Source organism: Molossus molossus, unplaced genomic scaffold (assembly GCF_014108415.1).
Source record: "Molossus molossus isolate mMolMol1 unplaced genomic scaffold, mMolMol1.p scaffold_m16_p_1, whole genome shotgun sequence".
Lineage (NCBI taxonomy): Eukaryota > Metazoa > Chordata > Mammalia > Chiroptera > Molossidae > Molossus > Molossus molossus.
Genome location: NW_023425344.1, coordinates 100575276 through 100592506, shown reverse-complemented (window position 1 = coordinate 100592506; position 17231 = coordinate 100575276). Strand labels below are relative to the sequence as shown.

The 17231-nt window shown below is 47.1% G+C and overlaps 1 protein-coding gene across 1 annotated transcript; it reads right to left on the bottom strand.

Annotated features, from left to right (window-relative positions):
* Window positions 1-283: 283 nt before the first annotated feature.
* ECHDC3 (enoyl-CoA hydratase domain containing 3) lies at window positions 284-16716 on the bottom strand. Its single transcript, XM_036241580.1, has 5 exons — window positions 16433-16716; window positions 12890-13011; window positions 11369-11466; window positions 6169-6369; window positions 284-1144 (listed from the first exon to the last, which is right to left on the bottom strand). The coding sequence occupies exons 1-5, from the start codon at window positions 16600-16602 to the stop codon at window positions 833-835; spliced, it is 903 nt and encodes a 300-aa protein (XP_036097473.1). The 5' UTR covers window positions 16603-16716; the 3' UTR covers window positions 284-832.
* Between the last annotated feature and the right edge of the window lie 515 nt (window positions 16717-17231).

The following is a 17231-nucleotide window of genomic DNA, read 5'->3' as shown; positions in this document are numbered from 1 at the left end:
TCCTCAGCCAAGCCCTTGCTCAGCTGGGGCTCAACTGCCTGGGGCTCCGGTCATCCTCACCAGAAGCTGAGCAGTTTGGAAGCATGTCCAGAGCAGGGGGTTTTCGGTGAGCAGGACGTGTGTTCTGCGTCCTTCCCACCTCTCCTGATGTGTTTGCCCTCCGGTTTAGCCCAGGGTCCCAGTTTCACAGTAGCTCCGGTGGCCAGACATTCACTACAAAAACATCAGGCACTACTGTATGTCTGTAGTAGGGTCATACAAGGTAAGAATTCTTGATCCCCCCCCCCCTCGGACAGCTTACAGTCTGGTTAAGAAAATAAAATGACCAGTCTTTTTGGATACTTACTCTTTTAAAGTCACATAAGATCATTCCAAAGCCATAGGCATGATTACTTCTCAACAGAACCAAGAAGACGTTCAGTGTGCAGACTGCCTCTTGGAGACTGGAAACGGTCCGCACGTCCGGGGCAAGGAACTACCTCCACCGGAGGGGACATTGGCGATAACAGAGGCAGGCTGACACCTCATTTTATCATGTCAGGGTGATCCCTCACTTAAGGTCCCATGAAGAAATGTACCAAATCCCAGGCTTACTATGGTAGCTGGTCCAGCAGAGGTGCCCATCCCCCTACATTAGTGTTTCCTTTGACTCCATTTCATCCTCTCCCCGTGGAACCATGCTTGTGATACAGGTCCCAAGCAGGGCCACCTGGACTGGTGTCAGTCTGTCTGTTCAGGTCAGTGAAGCAGCAGCGGTGGTTGGATCAGATGGGCGGGGCATCTGGGCACAGCTCACTGGGCTCACTTGCCCTCCTTCCCCCTAATGGCCAGCTCAGTGCGACCAGACGGGTTTCCTCTTCTGGATGAAGGCCTGGATTCCCTCCTGCCCATCCCGCAGGGCCACATTGTTCACCATGGCCTGGGAGGCGAGGTGGTAGGCTGTCCTCAGGTCCTGGCACACTTGCTTGTAGAAGGCGGCCTTGCCCAGAGACACCACAGGGCGGCTCAAGGAGGCAATCTTCCTCGCGATTCTCATGGTCTCTTCCTCCAGCTGCTGTTCCGGCACCACTCTGCTGAGCAGCCCATGGAGCAAGGCCTCCTGGGCAGAAATGGGCTCCCCAGTGAAAAGCATTTCTAAGGCAACCTGGGGGAGGAGACATGGGCAGTTACTAAGGCACTCTTCTTCTGACCCACGCCACCTAAGTCCCACCCTCTCCGGTGCGCTGCCGACGTGATCTGCGTCCTGACTTCCCGACGGCCGTGGCCCAGCTCTCAGGAACAGACTGCACCTTTCCAGGAGCAAGGAAGGGGAGGGACTGTGCATGTCCTCATGCTTCGTCCCCAGAGCTGAGCTCCCGGGCCTGCAGAGGCAGATCTGAGCTGCCTCTTTCAAAGGCCAAGCACAGGACAGCTGCCACATCTGATGGGATGACACTAAAAACACACAAGAGTGAGGCCCATCGCCTCCCACAAACCAGTGCGGTGTCTACTTTCCAGAAGACAGGAATGTTCAGAGAAGCCACCACTTGAGCCTGGTTTGAAAGAGCAGCCTGTCTCCCAGAGAAGGGGGTGGTGAAAGGCAATGCCTTCCAGGGACAGGTGGAGGGGTCTAGCATGATTTTAACTTACAAGGACAGGACGCCCTCTTCCCACAATCCTCTGCCCCCAGATTTTTGAGGCCCACAGAAAGGGGAGTACACCTTTATCACTCTCTACAGCTTCCTCGGTTCTATTGCCTGCCACATACTGTGCCTCAATTCTGTAACCCTACAGAGCCCAACTTCTTGAAACTCAGCTTATGATTTAGGAAAGGGGTTTCTAGGTGCACGAGACACAGTGCCCTCTCCTCCTCCTCCCCTCGCTCACCTCCTGCAGCCCAGCTGCACCTCTGCTGTTCCTGGAACACACCAAGCACCTCAGCCCTTGCACCTGCCATTCCCTTGGCCGGCAAGGCTCTGTCCCCACATGTCCTCATGGCCTGTTCCCTCATCTCCTTCAGGTCTCTGCTCACATATCATCACCTCGTCATGAGGTCCTCCATGACCATACCACCCAATTACAGCTGCAAACCCAACCTCAGCACTATCACCCTTTGTGGCTGTATTTCAATCCTTTGCACTTTCATCATTTAATAAACTATATACTTTATACATTTGTTTATTGTATTATCTTCTGTGCTGGCATGTAAATTATACTAGAGCAGAGGTTTTCTATCATTCTGTCATTTCCATATGTCCACCATCGGAAGAGCGCCCTGAATGGCTGGACGGAGGCAGATGGTACAGCAGAAGTACACTGGTTCTGTAGAGGCTGGGTCAGAGGCGCTACAGCTTCCCGCTGGCTCCTTTCCTTGGCAGCTCGGCTGAGAGCCCCTGCCTTGCTCTGGGAAGCCCACTGAGAGGCCGGGCTAAGTGTCCCAGCTGAGTCCCCTGCCGAGAGGCAGCCTCCGCTGCCAGATGTGAGTGAACAAGCCTTATGCTCACTGCCCCAGCTGTCACTCCCCAACCTGGAAGTCCCCCAGCTGAGACCACACACTGTGGAGCAGAGATAAGCTTTCCTCACTGACCCTGAGCCCTGTCCAAATTGCAGATTCATGAGCTAAACAAATCGCTGTTGTTTTGAGCCACTAAGAGCGAGTGGTCACGCAGTGAGAGATCATGGGAACAGCCTAAACTACAGGTAAGTTACAGTGCACCAGCACAGTCTTTACTTGCCGTTTAACCTTCTAAGCAGTGGGCCCCGGAAACTTCAGTGAGAGAAGAAAAGACTCCTTTTCCCCAGTCAACTCTTGTTCATGTTAGGGGCACTCCTTGAGTCCCCCTAACAAGTTGGTGACTTAATACTTCCTCCTCCTGGGCTGCTTGCATTAAAAACAACAAAAAGGACTGGAGGCCAAGACTCACCACCAAGGCAGTGGGGCTTGTGCCTGGATGTCCCTGAGGCCACTTACTAACCACAACACCTTAAGGGAACGACTCAACCCCTCTGAGTCCGTTTCCTTATCTGAAAAACAGGAATAAGACCAGGATCCTGAAGAATTGTGAAGATTACGGAAAACATGTGTACAGCTTATACTACAGAGCTAGGCACTCAGTGGGCACCTAATAAGTGCAGTGTCTGTTACTCACATGCTTATTCCAGCTGCAAATTTGTATGCATCTCTAATGTTGTGATTTAGGGATCATGGCTCCTGATGGGGTGATTATTTAAAGCAGAGGAGCCTCCCAGATTCCCTCCAGTTACACCTATGACAAGAACCAGCAGGTGGCAGCGGTGTGTCAGTATTGGGCTGGGGTGCTAGAGGACTCCCCGAGGCTGAGGGATCTCGGGGCTAATTTAATGGGCTGGGAAATGTGAGAAGTAAGTTCGGGTGCGGAGCTACATGTTCTCAGACGCGCTAATGCCACATGCCTCACCTCTGAGGGTCACAGGGACCACTGTTAGAGTGCAAATTGTGATGCAGTCAGTCTGGGCGGGCCTCGGACCTGCATTTCTCCAGGCTCTGCTGAACAGCACACCAGCTGAGTAGCAGTGTCTTAACACTCTTTCCAGCTTGGAGGTTCTACTCTATTCTAATTAGACAATTGAGAAATCAGATTCTATAGATACACAAGTGGCCGTGGAAGCAAGTGTTCCTACCACAGAGAAACGACTGGTTTGGGAGAAGGGTTCAGATCTTGCATGCATCCCACAGGAATGCCACCCGCTTGAGGTACTGCCTCCACATTTCCGAGCAAGGCCAGCTCTGACAGGGAAGGAAGCAGCCGCACCAGCAGGTTGGTTATACGGTGCGATGAAGATGCATTATTTAACTCATGCCAGAGGAAACACTTTACAAAGGTGGAAGATTATTCATGCCCAGGCTCAGTCTGGCTTGAACACAAGGGCTGCATGCCACCCTTTCTGTTCCTGGTGAACCAACTGCAGCCCTCCTCGGGCACAGCTGAACAGTTTCCCATCGTGACCAGCAGAGGGAACTGGTGACCCACATGTGTGGCCTGCATGAAAGGGCCAAGCTTCCCAACCAGGCCAGTTTGCAAAAGCACCTGCTTGCTTCCCCGTGAATGTGCACGAGGACACGTGTCCAACAACCACACAGACTCGATGGGCCTGTGTATGAATGTGTTCCTGTGGGTGCAATTAAGCAATGACAACATGTAGGTGTCTCATTCAGGTCTAGATTTTTGCGAATCCCCCATTTTTCTCCTAAAGGAAAGCCACCCAGTTAAGATCTGCAGTCCAGAAACCTGGCAAAGGCCTTCAGTGCCATGATCAGCACTGCGATTTCAGCTCCTTAACAATGACCTGAAACCACATCTCTGCTTAATGCTTCCAAGTAGCTCCAAGTAGCCCCATAGGCAAGAACTCTTATCTGTTACAACTCTGAACCACTTTCAGATGGCTGACAAGGAAGAGCCTCTGACGACGTCAAAACCAGAACGCCACCACTGACCAGCAATCAGAGGCCTCCTTGGCCCAGGGCGGGAGCACAGAGCAGGGGTGTGAGTGGGACACTACTGGAGATTCTCTGCCCGTCCTCTGGGGGGGCCTGAACTCTCAGGGGGAGGAAAAAGTTACTTTGGTCTTAGAACATCCTGTCCCCTCATCTCTCATAATGGACAATTATGCTCATGGTTCTGAGAACTGAGCTTCCTGGGAACTTAAGTCCTATCTCTGCCACATTTTCCCTCTCCTTCTCAAAAACTAATTTAAAATTTGACAAATATAGTGTTTGAGTGTTTAGGACTCAATTATAAGCCTTGATTTTAAGTTTGTTTGTTTTAAGAGAGAATAGATTCTTATCCTGACAGTAGGAAAATCATGATTTAAAGATTTCAAATGCCTTAACATGGAACCTTCCAGAATGCTCAGTGTTGAAGATGAACAGCTGTACGTAGGCTAACCAGACAGCCACCTTTTACTGTGCAAAAGGCCTCGTGACTTGATTTACACAATTATAAGATGGTGTATTAATAAGCCCTGACAATATGTTTGTAATGAATGCATTTAATTTAATGTACTGGCATAAAGTAGGGACTTAACACTCTCTCTCTCTCTCTCTCTCTCTCTCTCTCTCTCTCTCTCTCTCTCAGCAAATGTGTGTCCTGACAGGAGGAAAACACCCTTTGGGCTGAGGACATTGTAGAAGCTCTGTGTGGACAGCCAGCTTTGCAGTTGTGGAGCCCACGTTCGGCCAGTTTCCGTGTATGTGCTCATAGGTATCTACTCAAAAACATGCACCTCTGTGAGAACTCGCGAGGAAGCACCATGAAAGAAAGGAGTGCTTCCTTAAAGGTCTCGGTCCCGGGCCTCATTTCTTTTGTGCCTCAGGCATATGGACAACTGCCCATTTTTGTAGCAGATGCCACAATGGATATGACATTCTAGAAAGTAATTAAGTTCCCTACTTGCTATGGTATACGACCCCCACCCCCCTCATTTTTTAAACAAATTTCCAATTAAGAATGAGGATGTATTTTTTCTTGAACAAGGAATCCGCTGGTTTCTACCTAAGAGATGTGTGATAAATATTATTTTATGATGCTATAGGGAGGGAGAAAGCTTTGTAAAGAAAATGGATTTCACTGTGGCTGGCAACGACAAAACAACTCTTACAATATGGCTCCTGGGCAGCTCCAACATGCCAGGCACAGGCTGTTCATGCTCCTGAAATATAACCGCTGTAAAGCCGACACACTCAGTATAGCAGCTACTTTCAATCTTTTCTAGAATAAGACACACTGTCAGCCAACAATCAGCCAGCGACACTCATATCCCAGCCTCTCGATGCTGGCATATATCACCGAGCTGGTACATCTCAGGTGCACCCTTTCAGTGCAAAACCACCACATCTCAACTGCATTTCAAATAAGATTACAAAACTGTGTGCCTTTATGAAAATGAACCCAAAAAATCCAAAAACCTAACTAGCCGTATAGTTGGGCAGGCAGCAGGGAAATGCATGACTCACAAAGCGAAGCGCTCTGTGAGAGGCTGCGAATTCCCTCCGGAACGCGAGGCGTGAGAAGGAGCAGGGCAGCACACCGCCGGCGGTGCTTCGCCCAGTGTCCTGACGCAAACGGTACTTTAACGAGCGAATTCTGGAACCAGCCTTCACATGCACTGGAGAGTTACAACTAGAGAGGGCGCTGCGGGGGGTCAAGTTACCTTTCTTGGCACTGCTCTCCCCAAGGCCACCCCAGGGGTGGAGCAGAAGAGCCCGATGTTGACACCCGGAGTGGCAAACGAGGATTTGTCACTGGCCACAGCAATGTCACAGCTGGCGACAAGCTGACACCCAGCAGCAGTGGCCAAGCCGTTCACCATGGCAATCACGGGGACAGGGTGATTCTGGATCAGCATCATGACCTGAAGGAGCAAATATACCCTGTTCACATCCATCCAAGAGTGAGACACAATGTTAATGTTTATTTCATATGACTTTCCTGCTTTCAGAGCCATTTTCACATCCATTGGTGTATCGGCCTCTGTGAAACAAGGACAAAACAAGGCACAAACAGAACTTGCGTTGAATACTGACTATGACCCAGACTGTGCCGTTGGATTCCTGAGAGCCCCCAGAGGAAGAAACGCTCTGTTTCAACGAGGACACAAGGCTCCGAGGGGAAGGAGCTGGCCTAAGGCCCCAAGATCCGCACGTGGGGTCTGAACATCTGTCTGACTCCCAGCCCCTGGCCTCTTCGGGGTTACAGCGCCCTCCCTCCGACTGCTCCCCTGGCAGCCCCGCAGACGAACAAAGCTGATTTTATCTCTGGGGAACAAATTGTTCTGTTCTCACTGAGGCCGTGTGGAGCTCTGGTGTTAAAGGTCTGAAACTGGTATTTGGAACTTCCTAGAAAAATTAATGAAAAAGGAACTGGAAGGCAATTTCTCTAGTAATTACTTCTCAAATTACCACCATGAATACCCTCTCACTTCTATTAAAATGGTGGGGGACACCCTGCTGTCATCAAAATAAACAGAATTCCTAGAACAGTACCACTGGCACGGAGAAGGCAGCCAGAAACTTGCTCGTGTGCTACCCCCTCCCCCTCATTAGTCTCCAGAACTTGAAGTTATTTTTGCAGCTTATGAAATAACTTGATTTATTTTTCCATTTCTTCATGACACGCTACACAGATTGTGTTTCTATAGTAACTTCAATGTATAAGTGGTTGCTCTTTGAACCCAGGCTGGAAGGGAGAGGAGGCAGGGAGAAGCTTCATCTGGTCTTTTTCCCCATGATGATAACTCAAAGATAAAAGACCTTCATTGATTTTGCCCAAGGAACTTATGTCTGCCTTTATATATTTGTTTATTTGCTTATTTTTTTTATCCTCACCTGAGGACATTTTTGCATTTATCTTCAGACAGAGCGGGAGCAAGAGAGGGAGGAAGAGAGAGAGAGAAACATCAATGTGAGAGAGACGCATCGACTGGTTGCCACCCACACAACCCCAACTGGGGCCGGGGACAAACTGTAACTGAAGTACGAGCCCTTAGTGGGAACAGAACCCAGTCTAACCACTGAGCAAAACCAGCCTGGGCTTATTTCTATTGTTATAAACATTTGCTACTTGTCAGTTGTTGTTGTTTTTTTTATTCCTCACCCGAGGATATTTTTCTATTTATCATTAGGTAGAGCGGGAGGGAGGGAGAGGGAGAGAGAGAGAGACAGAGAGAAATATCGATGTGACAGAGCAACACCGACTGGTTGCCTCCTTCATGACCCAACCAGGGCCGAAGATGAACCACAACTGAGGTGCGTGCCCTTGACTGGAATCGAACCCATGAGTCATTGGTCCACAGGCCAACGCTCTAACCACTGAGCCAAACCGCCCAGGGCTCTTTGTCAGCTTTATTATAACACAACCAATTATATATTTAAGGATATGCTATCATACTCTAAAATAGTGGCTCCTGACTTTTGGGGGGTCACCTTTGAGGATTTAAGTGTTAGTAACCTTCTTTATAGAAGAATGCACTTACATGTATCTGTACCCCAAACCATTCCCGGAACACAGGGTTCACGTACTCCCGGTAAGAATGGAGATGGTCAGTGACAGAGCTCATCGCAGTGAGCTACAGTAACCAGGGGAAGAGTGCAAAAAACTTCAGAAATCTTGCTGCAGAGAAACCCAAAAGTTTGTTTTAGCTCTGAGTGTCCCCTACCACCTATGAAAAGTCAATTGTTTCTCTCCCATCTGCCACCTGTGAAAGGCTAGGATTTCATACTACCTGGTGGGAAAATACTTCGGTAATCCAATATAAATCAACAACGTTAAAAATATTCATACCTTTGTTCTAGGAACTATACTAATAAGAAACTATCTGAAAGGTTAAAAAGCTGTCTGGACAAAGATGATCACCAAATCATCACTCTACAATAATCAAATCTATAAAAAATAAATACACAAAGAAAAGGAAATGGCTATGTTAACTAGAATATATTCATTTCATGGAATGCTGTATTATTAAAATAATATTTTCCAAGAGAAACATCAGCACAGTAGTCTGGGCCTCACATAGTAGTCCAGAGCCACCCACTGGGGTTTGATGCCCAGTCTATCACTCATTCACTGCCAAATCCTCAGTCTTGACGTCTGTAAAATGGGTAGATAATATTAACTGTAGAGAACATGAGAATTACATAAATTAATCTACAGTTCTTAAAATATTACCTGGAACATAGTTACCATTCATTGGTATATTATACAATTACATAGTGTAATCATATCTCTATATGATTAGTCAGGCAAACATGTACATGGGGGAAAATGATTAAAAATAAATGTAGTCAATATTTTTATTAATTATAGTTCTCTCTGGGTCATATAATCATGGTATGATATCAATAATTAATTTTTTTTCTTTTTTTCTAGATTACAAAAATTTTCTGTAATAAGCATTTATTACTCTATAATTAGAAACTTTAAAAAATAGCAGTCCTGGCCAGTTTGGCTCGGTGGTTAGAGCATCAGTCCCACAGACCAAAGAGTCACAGGTTTGATTCCCGGTCCAGGGTACATACCTCAGTTTTGGGTTCGATCCCCAGTTAGGGTTGTGCGAGAAGCAACCAGTTAATGTGTCTCTCTCACCTCTCTCTCTCTTTTTCTCTCTCTCTCCCTCCCTCCCACTTAATCTTAAAATATATATATATATATATATATATATATATATATATATCTCAATGGAAAAATATCCTTAGGTAAGGATTAAAAAATAAATAAATAAAATAAAAATAGAGAGCAATTCAGAGAATAAAGCAGCTAGATCATCAATCCCTTAACAGTCAAGAATTGATTATTCCCCCTATTTTACCTCCAGAATGAAGGACTTTTGGGAGGGTCCAGCCTACTCCGAAATGTGACATAAATTTAACTCTGCCCTAGCCTCATTCGGCAACATTGCCAAAGTATATTACATCCCAAAGCCAGTGGGGTGTGAGGAGAAAGAGAAGAATCTCCTCCTGGACTTGGGTTTGCACCGTCAAACTCACAGGATATTAAAGAAGACAGGCAAGGACAGGTGTCTAGTGAAAGCGGCCGCATCAGCTCACAGAGGTTACTATCATTCTTCCATAACCAAGCACTCCTCCTCCTTCTCAATTTGCCCTATTCCTGTTTTTTAAATAATTAACTATCATGCTGTACTTGTGGTCTGTAACAAATCTGCTACAAATTTTAGATACTATGCTAATTCAGATTATCTCTCTCTTCCTTTCTGAAATCAGATTTCCTCATGCATGATCCAACATGAAATAGCTAGCCATTCTGTTCCAACCTGCCTGTTGACTACCCTTGAACACTGAAATCTTGCACTAGTTTATGACACTCATGTTTACTCAGACAATTTGATTTTCTTAGAAAAAAAATCTTGAAGAAAACAATGTATTTGCACTCTATTTGACTGTGCCAGGGTTAGGTCCTGTTTAGGGACTGGGCTTTTTCAGTGAGCTGGAGGCATCCAGGGGCTGGAAGCTTCCACAAAAGCTGGTATGTATCCTCTGAAGAAGCCCTGGCTCCCTGTGGCCCTTTGACAACCCGTTTAGATCCCAGTCCATGAAGATCCGCTGGCAGAGTGACAAAAGCAGGTCCTTTTAGGAAGGGTTCTACTGGTTCTCTTTGATGATTTTCTATTTTGGTAATACTTACTGGGTATTAATAGAAAAATAACTTTCAAAGCACCAAACCTTTGCAAACATAGAAGCAGAATGTTACATAATCATTAACGTGAAACAAAAGCCCTAAGTCCTAGCTCTGGCTTGCTTCCTCCTCTCTATGACACCTCAAGTCAATCCCTTTTCCCCTCTGTCCCTCCATGAAAAGAGAAAACTATCATCTGATCTCCAAAAGGGTTTCTGGAAAGGCAAGGAAAACTAACGATGGTGAAGAAGGTATCTTAATCACCTTCCATTTCCCAACACCCACTGCTCACCTGGTTTTACCTCCATAGTAGGCATTATTAGCTATTTGTTGAATCATAAATGACCAATTGAATGAATGAATAAGTTTATGAATGGTGAAAAATTAGCCTAAATTATCTTAGGGTCAAGTCATGAAATTGTTTTATATGCCTTATTTCTCAGCTAGATTTCCATTTTTAGTTAGCCAGGAAACTCTTTTTTTTCCTTTTATTTCCCTCAATATCTTGCAAGTATCATACATATAGCAAGTGCTCAGTGCAATAAATATTCCTGAAATGAACAATATGTTATGTAAAGTTGGATTCTATATTTAATTTTTGATTATCCAGGGGCTGATTTGATACATTTATAGACCATCTCAAACTTCTGTTCTTCTTCCTGTGTATCTGTTGGCAATTTCCCTTCTTAATATGGTTAAAGGGACAGAGTGAAAATGAAGAGGTTAATTTTTCTTCTTCGAGGTGTTGATTATAAAGATTGGTTGGAAGAAGAGTTTAAAAATATGTTTTAAATTGTTACTGTTATTCCATTTATTAATGCTTTCTCTTTTCCCATTAACTGAATTGTTTTAGTTAAAAAAATTTATAATTTATAATCTTAGGTTCTTTCTCTCTAAAGATGTACATTTCCATCCTTTACCTCTTAACACATATACACTAAGACATGCTCATGATGCTGGAGATAGCAGCAATCAATACCAGCATATATTTCACTTTCTTTGGCATACACAGTATCAGTAGCAAACTATGGTCACTCCTTAAAAGTCTAAACCAAATTGTTGCTTAAATGAAGGATTCACCAACGACCAAGAAATTTCAATAGTTCTGCAGTGGTTAGGGCTCATAGATAAAACCTTACCTGTAAACTAGAAGCCTAATTCAACATTTAATATGTATCATTATCATTTTCAGGTTTGCAATGCCAACCATCCTCCTGACTTACCTCAGAACAGGTTTGAAACACTTCAGAATGATATTCCGGACCTTGCTCATCTGTCAGTTCCTTTAAATCATGTCCGGAAGAAAATACAGGCCCCTCAGCTGCAAATGTTTCCAATTGAAAAAAGAAAATAAAAAGGTGTAAATAGCAGAGCTGGGAAGGTCACTTATTTGTCAACTGATTAATGAACAATTGTATCAATAACGTAGGCACAGAAAGTTAATGGCCTAATTTGGTAAGAATAATTCCAATTAACTTGAAAAATTACAGCCAGTATCTTGTGATGACAATATCTGTGCTCTAAGAGGTCTGCGATAGACACCAGTGACCATGTGCAATTTGACAAAGGAGAGGGCTCAGGAACCAAAGCAGATGGACTTCTTTCAGAGTTGTTCCTCCGGTCTCACAGTTTTGTTTTTGGACCTGGCCTGGCCTGGAGGTACTGACTCATATAGATCCGTCAAAATCCACCATGCTTTCCGCAGGTCCTTGTCATTTAGTCGACAGACAATAGCCACCCATAATGGTTGTGATCAGGCAGGTCAGAGGGTGAAGAGAGCCCCTTTATTATTTACATGGGATCTGAGGATGTGGTTTTATTGTTATTGTTCTCATTAACAACAACAAAATGCAATTCCACTGAAAGCTGATAACTTTTTCTCATACTTTCCTTTTGTTGTGGCTCTTTTGATAGGCAATATTATTTCCTTTAAATAAGTGAGGAAATTGTGTTGTTCAGAAGTTAGCTGCCTTTGCTGCATCCGGGTAACATCCCTGTGGCTGCCGAACAATATCTGTCCTGTTTCATTTCCCTTCGCCATATAAAACAGTTGAAATTTTATATTCAACCTTAGATAAGAAGATAACATTCTGAGCATCCACCTCCAGAAATACTGATCCTTATTTTCTACAACAACAAAAAAGTACATCACAGGGCATGATGCATTTTATTTTTCTGTGGATGCTTTAAAATGCTGACACTGATATTATTTATGCCATCCTCACCATCACTAGATAATTCAGTAACAATTCTTACTGGAAAAGAGCACAGAGGAAATGAGCAAACCAGGGCATCCTCTCTAGCACCACTGGAGAAGCATGGCTGAAAGTTTGGGACAAACCAATAAAATGCCTGAGCCGCCTGGTCCCAGCCGATGAGGTAGGCTACCCAAAGGTTCAGTGAGTAAACCCATCTTATCAGGTCCATGAGGAAACAAATTATCTGATTTTGATGGGAATGTTTCATACCCAACAAAAAGATAAAGACACATATTTTCACTGCACAGTAATCTTTGCTATAATTTCCAGTTCACAGTGTTAGGGGGGGAAAAATGTCAACAACGACAAAAAAAAATAGTGTTAAGACCAAGCCTCGTGCTACACAAGAGTTTTTCCAAATTAACGTTCTTGTAAAGGAGCTTCCAAAAAATTCTCCCGTTAAGGAAAGACCCCCGTTAACCAAAGAATTTGGAGAAAAGTCTTGTAGGTATTACAGAACCCTGAGGATGGATATCAGATAAGTACCTGAAATGACAATGACTTTCAGGTCTTGGCTTTCAGCTTCATGAAGAATGTCACTTTGGAGAGATTTCAGCATCTCCAATGAGAGCGCGTTTCTCTTCTTTGGATTGCTCAAGACAATGTTCCTGCGAAGAACATTTTATAACTCCTGGGTCATGCACCAGTCAAAACAAGCGAGGACCCCTGCAATTCCTTTCTAATTTGGGAACTATTTTTAAAACACCAGAAAAGAGAACTGCTGGTGCTTAGAGGCAACTGAAATGGTCTGTCAACTCTCTGGAGTTATGACTTAGGTCAAAACACGGAGACTTCCTGAAACACAGGCTGGGTTTTCTCCCTCTTCCCTTGATTTCTCTTTTTCTTCAGGTGTGCTGTCATCATTACTGCCACCTCCACCAAAAGGGCAAGGTAGAGCCATTCCAGAATCACTGTCGCCCATACTGAGAGGCTGCGCAGTTTGTAAGACAGCAACAGGAGCCAGAGAAATCTGACACACAGTGCCACTTTCAACTTACTTCTTCCTGTTGTCCTTCCGGGAAAAAAATTAGGTTAGGAGAAGAGTCAAGAATGAACTCTGCCCCCGATCTCCTCCGACCCACCCCACAGAAGAGGCGGCCAAGGTGCAGCTGCCCATACACACACGACAGCAATTTACCATCTTTTATAGTGGCATCATGTAATTCTGCACAATAGTTCATGCTGTCTGAGAATGGGATGGTATGTGAAGAACAAAAGGACAGAACTGTACAGCAAGAGGGCTCTTTTGGACATGTCATCTCACCAGAAGCTGCCATTCAAAGGCCTGCTCACTATTTTAAGTATGCTGATTAAAATAACCTGTACTGTCATCTTACCACCTATACATAGAAATGTCTTATTTTTGCTGTTATAAGGAAGAAGCAGCAAGCCAAACACCAAATTACTATTATATATATATTTAAAGGAAAACAGATTATTTATTTATTTATTTATTTTTATCCTCACCCGAGGTCATTTGTCCATATTTTGTTCAGAGAGAGTGGGGGGGGGGGGGAGAGAGAAACATCGACGCGAAAGGGACACATCGAGTGGTTGCCATCCACACAACCCAACCAGGGCCAGGGACAAACTGCAACTGAGGTACATGCCCTTAGCGGGAACTGAACCCGGGTCTCTCTGGACTGCAGGTCGACGCTCTAACCGCTGAGCCAAACCGGCCAGGGGACTATTATATATTTTATATCTGCTTCCCATCAGCCCCCACCCACATTTTCTGCTTTCCTCATTCTTTTTTGAATCTGACATTCCCACCGCTATGTGTCAGTTTGGATTCTACATAAATAGCCTCCTAGGCCACTGTTTTCTGGAAAACCACTTTGATGACTGAATTTCGGTGTAATACCACTTTCTTTGGAATACCATTTCTGTTTTGCTGAAAACTTCAGGTGACTGTGGTCCTTATCATTGCTTCTCAAATATATGCTATCTCCTAAGTAAAAAAATGACTTGCAGCTGATCGACTTTGAAACCTGTATTTGGGGCGAAGTGCTTGTTGTAGTAGACTTTAAAAGCTGCCATCCTATCCATGACATAAATTTAAATTAAATTCTAAGGCCTCAGGCAAAATTGTATAAAAAGATGCCAGCCCCAAATGACCATGCTTCATGGCAGTGTCTGTTCATGCTTCCCACAAATCCTTTGGTTTGCGTGTTACACAACCTGTCAGAGGGCCCTACGTTGCTGAGTTCACTTTTCAACCAGTGTAACCAGGCTTCTGTTCCTGCCACTCCACTAAAACTGTTCTCACCTAGCAGCTCCTAATTGTCTGAATCAAAGCCAGTGGCCATTTGGATCATGCTCTCTTTCTGGAAACACACTCCTCCTCTCCTGGCTTTTTGGTCCTTCTCTACTTCTTCCATGGGCTACTAGCTTTCTGCTAACCCCTAAATGCCAACCATCTTCAGAGCTCTTTCTTGTGCCTACAGCAGTACCCAATTCATAGCCGGCCCTCCGTACATGGCAGTGGTATTGCTGAGAGGGAACAGCTTTGAAAAGGAACACTCAAAGCTTGACTGAATTGCTCAAGCTCACCTTCTTCGTGACTAACACAGTATTGCTTTCATGCTGGATTTGGGGGCTTCCTTCCTACTAAACGATTCCTAGCATTTATGATAAGTTGTTCTAATCATCTATCTCCCTTTCTGATTCGTGTTTAACTTTGGGGAAGTCAACCAGGCCTCCTTTTGTCATTTGATGGCCATGCCACAAGTCAGGCTTCTGAGCAGATGGAACCAGATTTGCAGAAGCAGAACTGCCCTTGAAAACTGGCCCCTGCCTGGGCTGGCCCTGCAGTTTGAGGCACAGTGCTCAGGCCTTCTTCCAGCTGTGCCCATCCAGGTGAGCAGGAGACCACTAGGATAATGGGATGTACTCACCAGGAATCACCTCCCCCTTCCAAACCCTGCTGGAGTTCCCTGCCTTTGCTGTAGGTACTCCTAGGCCCCAGGGTGACTAAGAGGAGTGAGAAGACAGAGAATATGGGCAAATAATTTGGGTGTCTCCAGACCTATGTGCCAAGCCCCTCCAAGAGCAGCAGGAAGGAGGGATTAAGAGGTAGGAGTGGGTGAGCAGAGGCTGGGAAGAAAAATAAAAACTGCAGGCTAGCAGCTGGCTCTCCACTTTTGAGACTCCTAGGAGCCTGAGAATTGTAAATTCAAACATGGCCTTCAAAGTTTTATGTAGGTCTACTTATCAGGGCAGGAGAAGAAAACATATTTAGCAGTTAGTTTGATTTGTAACTTTAAAATAGTTAGATATGCTATACGGGCCTCCTCTTGGACCCTTGACTGGCCTCGCGAATGTCAGGATGAGGTCTGGATGGGGCTCGAGACCCTTCAACTTTCACGTCATCATCCAGTTTCCACTGTGCGCACTGGAACGGTTTTAAGGGTTTGGGGCTGTGGGGCCAAAGAGCAGAGCTCAGTACCATGTGTCCTTCATTCTGTTTATTGACCGGGCACTTCTGGGTGAGGGCCAAGGGGCAGCTCTGCCAGGCCTACCCTGCCCTTGGAGCCAGATGGAGCTCGGGAGGCACAGGGTCCTCTGGCGACGGGCTTTCTCGAGGGCCGAGGGCCGCAGCAGCGGTGACCACCGGCAGAGCTGCCCGCACGGAGCCTGGGCGTCCAATGACCACTCGGTTGCACTAAGTGTTTAGGGGGAGTGTGGGGCCGTCGAGGCAGTCCCACTCGAAAGCCTCAGGTGTCAGTGTGGCGGGGTCCCATAGCTACTGTGCCCAGGCAAGGGGCCTCTTTAAGCACCATAGCCGCGGGGCCTTCCCCTGGACTACCCTGCGGGCCGCACTCCGCAGTGACGGACGGCCGGGTCCAGGGCGGCGGACCGCGCTCACCGCCGACAGCCCTCGCTGGACGCCGCGTGGGTGACGGGGCGCGCTGCGGCCCCCTCTGCCCATCTCCCCCGTGTCCCCGCCGGCCCACCCCACCTGGGGCCAGCCCCGCAGGCCTGCAGGGCGCTCCCGAGGGCCAGGGCGCCCGCGGCCCCGCCGCTGACCTGATGCCGTCCCGCTGCCGCGCGCTGGTGGGTCGCGGCCCCGGCTGCGGCTGCGCGGCCCCGGTCAGCCCTCGGCTGCAGAAGCCGGCGGCGAGCGGAGCCCAGGGGCCGTGCCGGAGCCAGTCGGGCAGCTTTGTGCCGAAGGCCCGCAAGCCCACGGCGGCGGCCATGGCGGCTGGAGACGCGCCCCCTGTGCCGCGACCCTTCCAAGGTCGTAGGTTCGAGCCCAGCTGCTGGGCTCCGGCCGCGGATAGAGCTGCCTCGCAACACTCAGACGCCGGCCTGTTCCGACTCTCCCAGGCCGAATCCCTCTCCCAGGCCGGATCCCTCCGCCGCCCCGCCCTCCGCCGCCCCGCCCTCCGGCCGTCACTCCACAGCCCGCGGTCCTCCGCGGTCCCGCCCCCGCCCCGCCCCGCCCCGCCCCGCCCCTCACGCCCCGCCCCGCCCCCCGCGCCGATCCCCTCCTGCGGGCAGCAAGGCCCCCGCCTCGCCCCCGGACCACCGGCGCCCCGCCTCCAAGAGATAAGGGGGGCCTGGGGAAAAAGACGAGGTAAATTGGCGGGCGTTCGCCAAGGCCTGTTAGCTTCAGCTAGGCCAGGTAAGAGCTGGAAGGAGGCCAGACGTGGATTGGTCTGTTCTTTTCTGCACCAACACGAAGAATGTGGTGATTTGCCTAGATTACAAAAACGAATGTCATCAGGTGGTGGGTGGTGTCACCTCTGGACGTCACTTTGTTACTTCACCCCACCCACGGAAAACCGCCCAGGCCTGGCAGAGGATCACAGCTCAGGAGGGGAGG

Bases quoted from the DNA above. Each gene is read 5' to 3' on its own strand.
- ECHDC3 (XM_036241580.1), bottom strand. From the start codon at position 16,602: ATGGCCGCCGCCGTGGGCTTGCGGGCCTTCGGCACAAAGCTGCCCGAC. The intron at 13,012-16,432 runs GTCAGCGGCGGG...TGTTCTTCGCAG, and splicing joins CGGCAGCGGGACGGCATCAG to GAACATTGTCTTGAGCAATC. The intron at 11,467-12,889 runs GTACTTATCTGA...AAACATTTGCAG, and splicing joins GAAAGTCATTGTCATTTCAG to CTGAGGGGCCTGTATTTTCT.